The sequence below is a fragment of the Ruditapes philippinarum genome, unplaced genomic scaffold (assembly GCF_026571515.1).
Source record: "Ruditapes philippinarum isolate M1 unplaced genomic scaffold, ASM2657151v2 ctg1388_1_1_1_1, whole genome shotgun sequence".
NCBI classification, from domain to species: Eukaryota; Metazoa; Mollusca; class Bivalvia; order Venerida; family Veneridae; genus Ruditapes; species Ruditapes philippinarum.
In genome coordinates this window covers 44,038-55,013 of record NW_026853097.1, presented here as the reverse complement: position 1 = coordinate 55,013, position 10,976 = coordinate 44,038, and the positions used below count along the sequence as shown (strand labels likewise).

The 10,976-nt window shown below is 31.2% G+C and overlaps 1 protein-coding gene across 1 annotated transcript in view; it reads right to left on the bottom strand.

Moving 5' to 3' along the window:
- LOC132733825 (scavenger receptor cysteine-rich type 1 protein M130-like) overlaps positions 1–10,976 on the bottom strand; it is a 33,868-nt gene continuing 22,892 nt past the window's right edge. The window contains exons 2-6 of the mRNA XM_060720535.1: positions 5,804–5,866; positions 5,161–5,320; positions 3,678–3,838; positions 3,166–3,327; positions 1–267 (exon numbers count right to left, since the gene is read on the bottom strand). Of these exons, the coding sequence (XP_060576518.1) occupies positions 107–267; positions 3,166–3,327; positions 3,678–3,838; positions 5,161–5,320; positions 5,804–5,861 (702 nt within the window). The 5' untranslated portion in view covers positions 5,862–5,866 and the 3' untranslated portion in view covers positions 1–106. The remainder of the gene's footprint in view (positions 268–3,165; positions 3,328–3,677; positions 3,839–5,160; positions 5,321–5,803; positions 5,867–10,976) is intronic.

Genomic DNA, 10,976 nt, shown 5'->3' with positions numbered 1-10,976 from the left:
TTTGATGTCATGCGACACACTGGTTCTAAGCATACTAAATAATTTCTGTTCACTTATTACAAATCCAAATTGACCTTATACAAGTTAAGTATAGTTTTAGTAAACATTACTTAAATCCAAGCATCTTGCATATCACTATTGCATCGCTGCTTTGAAAGCTGTTACGACATATCTGTCCCCAGGTACCATTGACCTTGAGCTCGACGATACCATCGGTAAGACCTATACCGTTGACAAGCCGTATGTCAGTAATGTTCAGTGGATACCCTGTAATTCAATTCAACAGTTTATTGTATAATTAGGCCACCAGCCCATACACATTACATTACATTCCATTACATAATACATGATACATAATTATAGTATAACAGCCCTGTGATGCAATAACATTATATTTATGTTTTCAAGAAAACACAACAATTATACACAAAATTATTTCAGACATATTTTATGTACAAAGTCAATTAAATAATATTCTAGTCAGACGTAAGACATTGTATTATTTCTTTTGTAGCAAAATACAAATATATAGCAAGTTCTCTTAGACTTCTAAACTTTGACAAGACATTAAATTATAGAATATTAATATTCATTTGGAGTCTGATAATATACAGAAGGTATGTATTTAATCCTAAAGTCATTGTAAAGAGGATACACTAACAAAAAATGGTAAAAATCTTCCAAATAACATTCACAAAAAGGACAATTCCTACATTAAACAGTAAACTCATAATGTCTACATTTTTTACCATAAGGCTATGTGCTGAACTACGTTACCTTGCCATACAAGTTCTAATTTTTTATTTTTTTTTTCAATTACATAGTTTTGTTTAAAATTTAAATAATGGATGCATAATTTACTCATAGTACTACACCTATCTCTCCATTCCTGTACATATTGATCCTTTAATCTTTAACAAAAATAACTTTGGATTGTCAACACTTTGATCCTCCCAAACATAACTATAGCCATTTAAAAATAAAAGCACACGAACATCTGTAGCCCAGTTATGAAAACCCATGTTGTTAACATTTCATAACATAAATTTACAATATGAAATGTATTTTTGCAGTATTTATATATATATAATCCCCCAGTAAAACTGTTCAGAACTATATAATAATGTGGCTGCTTCTTTACATCATACAGTTTAAAAAAATGTAGTGCTAGGTAGACAAGGTAACTGATCTAGAGTGTTAATCATTAAAACTGCAGTCGTTTTGCTTTATTTGACATTTTTTCCGCCATTTTATAGATACACAATCTATTTGTAAAATAGATGCCAACATATGAAAAGACATTAACAACTTCTAAATAATCGTTACCATATTTCATTCCTCTCTTTCAGCTAGCCTACCACCTTTCTTGAACACCAATATATTGGTCTTGGATATATTAACAGTTTACTTTAGTCATTACAAAATTTATGTAGAGAACATTTAGCTGTTTCTGCAAACATACAACTGTATCTAGCATGAGGGCAATGTCATCTGCAAACATTAACATGAATAATTCAACCAAACTAAAAACCAACTGTATACCACCAATTTGTTCATTACATACAACTGTATATAACTCATTTATAAACATAGAAAACAATATTTGACTTAAGGAACATCCTTGACGGAGCCCCACAGGGAAGCCAGATACATTTGTTATCTCTGTCCTAGTTCTAAAACATGATTTTACTGAAATATAAATTGAATATATAGCCTTAAACAAATGACCTTTGATACCATTATTTCTTAGAGATGTGTATAATAAAGATCTATCAACAGAATCAAATGGTTTTTGAAAGTCTATAAATGTTACATATACTTATTTTCCATTCATTCTAAAATATTTAGTGACAACAGAATAAAGAATAAGTGCATTGTCGATAGTCCTATATACAGTTCTAAATCCAGCTTGATATTCACAAATTCTTCCATAAGCTTCAACATAAAAATTAATCGTCTAAGCTTCAACATAAAAGTTAATCGTCTTGTAATGATAGAGATATAAACGTTATTTAAAACATCTATTTAAGCGATCCTTCAATAGGTTGATGGGTTTTTTAAATTGCCCCTCATTAATATTGGACTAATTATTTTTTCAGTCCTTTGGTACAAATAATCTATTAAAAAGATTCATGTTATCTATGGGCGATTTTTAACATTTTGATATTCACAAAGCAACGGAGATACTATTTTGCGCATGAGCAAAAAAGTAAGGTCGGTGTATCAGTATCAAACAGTTTTTTAAACATTCTGACCTAATCCATATAGTTTATTTTGTGTGTTCAATTCTGACATAAGAAATTTATATATGATATTAAACATATAAATAGATTGAAATGGAATCTTTTATTTAAGCGATAAAATGTAAATAAACCATATGGGTTACATCAGAATTATCTTAAAGAGGAATGTAATACAATTAATGTGGTTTGATATCAAACCATCCGGATTTTTCTATCAAACATCACAATGGGCGTTCATTATGTAACATCCTCATCCGAAATACTATTCAGTTAGTTATCTTAGTTGAAGCAGCAAACTTACCTTTAGCCTGTTAAATATTAATGACAAGCGAATTGCATAATCTTGCATACTAGTAATTGGTACTGGGAGCTTTCTGTATTTAGCTTGAACGTATTAATATATATTAAGTATAATGATGGTCCATTCATTTTAAATGTGCGAAATATCAAATAACGGTAGTGTGTATTTATCTGTGATTGTGATAGCAAAAAACGGTTAAAGCAAAAGAAACAACATTATTTCAAGGGCAAAACATTCCAAAACGAAGTCGATGACAACCCCACCCTCTATCCATTGTTTTCATTAAAAATATTCCTTTTATCTTATTCGAAGATAATTCAAGGTTTAAATGCATTCTTTAAAGTAGTTTTCAGTCTGGTTAATATCTTTATGTAACCCTAGAATACACCTTTAATCTAATGTTCCAGTTATATTGCAGGTAAAGACGAAGGAAGTGGCGTTGGAAAGGCTATTACATCTATTGCATAGCAACATTTTAATAAAGCTAACATCTGACCTTAACATGCAAAGAAAATAAAAGAAAATCAAAATTTATAAATGTATCTCTTTCCTCTTGCAAGTCTAGCTCAAGTCTAGCGCATTAGCGTTAACTTATCAATCCAGAAAATAATTCAAACTTACCAGATGTTGCACATATAATGTTGTTTGACCAGCTGCCATTAGTTTGGCATACACTTGTGTGTGTGTTTGTCTGGTAGTCAGTTACACAAGAGGTTGTAAGAACTGTACCATTTGATGATATTGACTCAATGATTCCATTTTTGATGTCGATTTCTCCACATTCTGTCAATGAAATGAAATGATCATTCATAGTGTTCTCACAAACCATTTTACCTATGTGTTTCACGAATTAAAACTGGTTAGTGTTAATAAACTTAATGTTATGAAATAACTTTTATTTTTCATGTTATTACTAAATATTATAATAATGTAATGATCAGTAATCGTTTATAGGTAGGTTTTTAAGAATTAGGAAGTTTAAAGAGAAGACGTTTAATTGCTTTTTATATTTATGAACTTGTTGGCCATAACAGATAATATTTGATATGTTTTTCTAAAGTTTCTGTGACTCCTTATTTTAAAAGTTCACACCTATTAAAGATAATTAACATTTTCTGTGAACGAATCTGTACCTGTGCAGATTACCCCAATATCCCGTGAATGAGAACAAAAAGTATTGGGGTCGAAGCGACAATCTCTAAGGTGACTTTCATGTCCATAGCAATGAAACCTTTGAGCAAATACTGGACCTTTACCTAGCCCATAGTGTGCTCCCGTAAAGAATGATGTTGCTCTGAAATGGAAATTAATATTTTAGCATATAAATAGTCTTTGGTATTATTTATCTAACATTTAAAATGTGTTCAAAAAACAAATCTATTATAACATAAACGGAAATGTTCAGGTCTGTTTAGAATACAAATGCAACATAAGATTGAGACATTTGACAGGAAAACACGACAAATGATAAGCTTACATAAGAAGGATAAAACTATGTAATGATACAAGAAGATATTACATTCGTGTTCATGCAATTATCAAAATTTCATCAAGAATAGATAAGGAATAGTGTACTGAATAACTAAAATAGAGAGAAATAAGAATCCCGAAAGAAAGCCCAACACAGCACAATTGAAAATGTTGCAGGCTCGGTCTGATTTAGCCAGTTCATGGACGGTACTGTCAAGTGAAAACTACCGTCCACGCCCCCTAGCACCGGCTTAAGCAGAATTCAACATTTAACATGAACTGGTAAAATTTAGAATTTTGAAACATCCGCAGATGTGTTCATGTGGCGGTTATCATGGAACCTTCAATGTGAAACGTTAGTGCCATTCCATGTTAAGCGGCATATGGTTCCCAAGTAAAAAGATGTGTGTGCCCTAAACGAGAAAACAATGGGCGGAACTAAATAAAATGGAATTTTGAAAGGGGATCAGAAGTTATGAAGCCTGCATATCACAGATACGACGTCAACAGGACAAATTTAAAAAGCAGGCCACATATACTAAGGGTGATTCAACAGTATTCAAGCGAGGAATACTGGAACCACCCAACAAGAAAGATGCCAAATAAAAAGAACGAAAAAACCACAAGCACAACAATAATGTCGTGCTTAACGATCTTTAAGGATCGGAAATATAACATCCCTGATTGAATGTACGGGGTGACTTTTTACAGCCTCCACACGGCACAAACAACGCTGATGTGGCGATAAAATAGAGAAAAATAAGAATCCCGAAAGAAAGCCCAACACAGCACAATTGAAAATGTTGCAGGCTCGGTTTGATTGAGCCTGTTCATGGACGGTACTGTCAAGTGCAAACTACCGTCCACGCCCCCTAGCACCTGCTTAAGCAGAATTCAACATTTAACATGAACTGGTAAAATTTAGAACTTACGACGTAAATAGAAAAGAAAATAGGTGATGAGTTACATATGTAGGTTACACAGGCTTCTGCACTGGTTTGGAGAGTTTATGGCTGCCATTTCCCATCCAATGAGGAATTGGTTTATTTTTATTACAATTGAAAGAAAACTATACAGTATGTTTGTTTAACAAAAAGAGGAAAAATATTGAAGAGATTATTACAAAATTTAATATAATAAACATACGTCAGATTCAGTGTTCTGCATATAACTTCGGCGTCGTTCATGTCAAAAGCGTAATCACAGATTGTTCCCCAAACACCGTCAACCTTGATCTCAACACGTCCGCTAAATGTACCATTGCCATCTACAAGTCTTACTCCAGTAATGTCCAAATAATCGGCACCTGGTTATTGATACAAGGGATAATTTACTTTATGGTATTAGTCTCGAAAGTTATCTAGTAAATTGTAACAGAAGCATCCGTGAGTATTAACAATAGTCTGCAGGCCAATGAATATAGCAAATTGTACAGTTTAAAATATATGATTCGGATGATACATAAATAGCGGCAATTTTAGTAAGGTGATTGGTACTTGTAGCTTTCGTACAAATGCGCCTTTGATAGTTTTAGCGGTTATACAGTATAAACTATTTAGCCATATTCTCAAAAAATAAATACAGAAAATTTTTACTCATATTCAAAATAGCCTTTCAATTTTTGTTAAGAAATTGTAGGTCCATTTCCAAACATTTGCTTACACGTTGACAGGCCTGACACTGGTAGATGTTTTTAAACCTTTATCAAGCAAGAACATAAACAAATAACAACAAATCAAACAGAATGGTAATTACCATTGACATATGAAAGTAAGGAATTATAAGTTACCTGTTGTTGTGTGGACTGACGTCAGCAGGAACAACAGCATAAACCTTATCTTGCACATTTTATCTGTAAAAATATTTTTCTTTTGACTCGTTTTACTTTAACTACAAACACATGCATAGTAACATGAGAATACAGCGTATTTCCATTCAAAGAAAATTAGTTTCATCTTCTGCAACATTTACGGTACAAAAGTTACAGAGAATAAGTGTACATGTATATCATTTCCAACATTTACATGTACTCGTGTTGTTTAAAATACCTATGTGGTTACAACTACAATAAATTCACTAAATTATATAAATGAATAAATAAAGCGATGGCTTAAAGCCATCTTATGCCAAATACATATATGCATTTACTACAAAAAATATCTGCCACTTTCAAAAAGTTATCACCTCTGAATTGACAAAAGAAAATAGTACATGCTTAAAAGGATTTTTATATATTTTCAGCTGAGCCAAATAACATGATATGAGCCGCGTCATGACAAAACCAACATAGTGCGTTTGCGACCAGCATTGATCCAGACCAGCCTGCGCATCCGCGCAGTCTGATCAGGATCCATGCTGTTCGCTATCAGTTTCTCTACTTGTAATAGGGTTGGTAAGCGAACAGCATGGATCCTGATCAGACTGCGTGGATGCGCAGGCTGGTCTGGATCCATGCTGGTCGCAAACCCACTATGTTGTTTTTGTCGTGACACGGCTCATATTGTTTTTATTTTGTTTTTATCTCATCACATATCTATTATCGGCATGATCAATACTCGTCACGTATCTTTTTTTATCACATATGTGTAATCAAAACAAAATGCGAACTTAGACAGATATTCATATTCAATGGCAGATTTGATAAGCTATATAAAAGCTATTCATAAATTTTATAATAAAACAGATGTGTATTTTTTAGCTGGTAAATATGATGTGGTATGTACTGCAAAATTGATATTGACATCGGCTATCATATTCATCAGCTAAAACGTCCATATTTGTATAACATACTCGTATAATAGAAAAAAACGACAATGTTCACGCTATGATAAGTATATTCAACAGTTAAAAGTGTGTATTTTAAAAAATATTGTGTCAGCCAATAAAATATAAATATTTTGTTTTGAAACATAGTAATCTCTTATAAAAAAAATATTTTTGAATTAAATGTTCTACACTCTGATGAAACGAAAAACCTTTAAGTATCTATTCCATGCGCTAATTTTTAATTGTATGTCTGCACGTAAAGTTGATCCCTAATTTATTTGCATTTGTAAATCATATACTTATATACTCAATAAATGCGCAATTTGTTGTCAAATGATAGAAAAATATCAAACATTTCATTGATTGTTGCCAAATTATTAAAACAAAATATCATTGAATAAAGATGTTATATTCAAAGCGGAAGTTCTTAATATTAATATTTGCAATCATAAGTTCCAATGGGACGTTAGAATCCATATAAGTTTTGTTTGTCATACCCTTTTCACATTTCTGATGCGTGGGTAGTTGAAGCCTTTTATTAACACCCGCATAATTAAGTATTGCACCAGCTAGACCATGAACCATTATACATCTTATGAAATTGAAGAAGTCTTGTAAACTACATGTACTTGATAATCATATTTACTACCTATACACATTACATATTAACGTTATTTATATGGAAAGAAGCGCACGTTATCGTGATTAATCCCTGATAGCTTTAAAAGATTTTTCAGAAGGAAAAAACGAAAAAGAAACAAGATAACAAAACGTTTAACAGTACCTTATAGCAATACAACAAATATATCTTTATATTTTTGAAATACGGATTATCAAATAGAATAAAAAGAATTGATAAATTTTGAGACTCATGGAATCTGCAGCAACAGAAACCATTATAATGCTACAATATAGAACAAACAAACAGGGAAGAACATGCTCAAGCGGACATATTTTTCTTTGGTCTTCTCTTAAACATTGATGCATGGTAAACAACGGCCAAAAAGAAGTTCACATAAACTCCAATTAAACGAGGTGTGATCAAAAAGTTCTCGGCCCGATAAACTTCTAGCCATTACACTGACATTTACACACAATACGTCGATACCGATATCTTATTGAAGATTACTGACCGAGTTACACGCGGTTTTACACAGATAAAGTAATGATGACTATTTCTATAGAATAGTCTCTGTTATTTGGGGAACAACTTTTATCCTGTCACTTGTCTCAATTTCGGCCCGATAACAAGGTGCCGTATATTTTTACTGATCTACGGCACTTGATCACGTGGTATGCATGTTTGCCGGACTACTTTTCAAGAAAAAATATAAAAACTGTCGTTAAATCTTCTGTGTGTAGAATAACGAATTTTGGAAACGTTGATAAAACTTTGTTTGTTTATTTTATTTCACTCTATAATTTTTCAAGCGAAATAAAAATTATTTAAAGTGAAATAAATGTAAAATTTAACTGTTTGCGACATTTTAGAATAGCGTACTTGATTTGATTGTTTTGCACGTGCTGTTTGGCGCTACATTGTGACGTCACGTAAACAATACTTTAAACGTCTGTACAGCGTTAACGACTGAATAAAAGATATTGGTATCCGAATTCATTTTCTTAGTTAGACCATTTTCTTTCATTCTAGATAGTTTTCACAACAAAATTCGACAAAAAATTGTTTTTATTTATCACATTTTTCAAACAAAATGGCGCCCTCAATGTGAAAATACACGGGGAGATAATAAGAACGGCGAGTGCATTGGTGTAGAAAAATTAGGGCCTTCTTTGTTTATATAGAAACATTTCCGATAGTGTGATTAAAGGTTGTTTGCCTAATAAAATTCTTTAAAAAAACGGTGACGGGATAAATAGAATAATAGATTGGTGCCGTGGATGGAGAAAGTTTATCTGGCTCTGCTCCGGAATTTATTGGGTTCGCCTTCGGCTCACCCAATAAATTCCTCCGCCTCGCCAGATAAACTTTCTCAATCCACGGCACCAACCTATTATTCTCTATATACCCTGCCCTGGTTATGACGTAGGTACTGTATCTACGTCATATTCTTTTAACGCTGGCGTCGAATATTGTAACAAGGAAGAAATGAATTGTTGAAAAAAATCAAAAGAAATCGCTGATCAAAACAACAATCGATAGTAGTATCTTTTAAATATGAATCGATAAGACGTCAGTGATTATCTGTGTGTCCTATAAGCAGCAATTTTGTTGATATTTTCCACGATTGAAGCGGATTTGTTCTTGATGTCTTTGGTGGGAACATGCCTTTTACATGGAACACTGAATCAAGCAGGATATTATATGGACAGAGAAGTTTTCTTAGTCAATTCAGATTTAGAGATCTAGATCTTCAAAAGATTGTTGTCGAGAACAGTTTAATTTTAAATTATTCATATGCATTGTTTTGTGAAATGAACATAAGGTTGTACTTTGTCTAGCTTTACTGTACAGTATCGTAAATTGACAATTTTATTATGACGATCCATGGATCTACTCTCACCCACGGCTATTCATTTAGCTATGTCTGTATCTCGCTATAATGATAAATCATTCGCTGTGTGGTAACGATGATGATTGTAATGAAAACCTTTAAAAAAAGAAATGATGGAGGGTTCATCTAGCTAGGTGCACTTTGCTATTTTCAATGGCGTTAAGAATGGTGGAAGCAAGAAATTTTTGTTAACTTGTGCCAATTGTCCTGAATTCGGGAAAAAAGGTGTCTATAAGTCTAACACGTTCATAATAAATCAGTTATTATTAATCAGTTTTAAAATATATTTTATTTGCTTTTAAATCTTCAAAATAGATCTATAATTTTCTTTTTGCTGGACGAGATTGGAAGAATGTGATTAAAGACAACACTACTGGTCTGTATGGGAAATGTGGAAATAAATGCGATGGTGATCAGCAGCTTCTTGTGATGACTCCTGACATTTGATGAATTGTGGTATGAGATAAATTGGTGACTGATGTTAGGTGAGGTAGTAGTTTAGTTCCTTACAGTATTAGGTGAGGTATTTCCTGTTTAAATGTTTATTTTATACATTATTTTACAATGTGGAACCTAGGTTTAGATCTACATGTTGAACAAAATAATTATTCAGTTATATTTCATTATTTGTTATCATAGTCACATAGATGTGAATACATTGCCTTAATTTAGGGCCTGTTGTTTTTATGGTAAAATGAAGTATGCATAATTAGCAAATTATGTTGGATAAGAAGGGGTTAAAATCACATTAATTAGAAACTGATAAATTAATAATGCACCAATAATTAAAAGATACAGACTTCAATGCAACATCAATCACAAGATTAAGATATTAGATAATAATAATTATAGTAAATTAATAAACATTATATAAAAATAAAATAATAACAATAAATTAATAGTAATATATAATAATGAATTGATAATAATAATAATAATAAAAAAAATTATTAATGATGATGATAATAATAATAATAATAAAAATAATAATGAATTGATAATATAGTAATAATAATAATGATGATGTGATCTAATGATAATAATAAGACAATCATGAATTCATAATTATAATAATAATAATAATAAATTATTTATAATAATAAATTAATAATAATAATAATTTTTAATAATTGTCTTTGTTTGACTATGTTGTTTATAATTAATGGTGTAGGCTACATTATAGTACAGATTTATAACACACAATTTATTGCAATTTTAAGTTGACAAGTTGTAGTTCACTTGTAAAATTTATTTTCCATTGTACCTTTTATTTACTTTACACAACCTAAAAAGATAAATATTTTAATATAATAAATGAATAGCTTATTTATTAAATTATTATGAACCTCTTTTAATGATTTAGGCATAGTGAACACCATCCAAATATAAAACTTTAAATTTGAAAGTATATCATTTATTTTTTATTTTTTCTTATAGTTTGACCATATATCTACAGATAATTAAACTTAAAACTTTAAAGGGATATTCAGGCAAAATAATGACAAAGATATATAAATGATTTGCGTACTCAAATCAGGCTAAAATGACATTTCTTGAAGTTTCAGCATGATTTTGTTTGAATTCTATATATTTTGGGTTTGAAACGTAAATATATCTATATATGTTGAACAAAATTTAGACGCCAATAGAATCACCAAATAGTTTTAAAACAAGTCAGGTGAC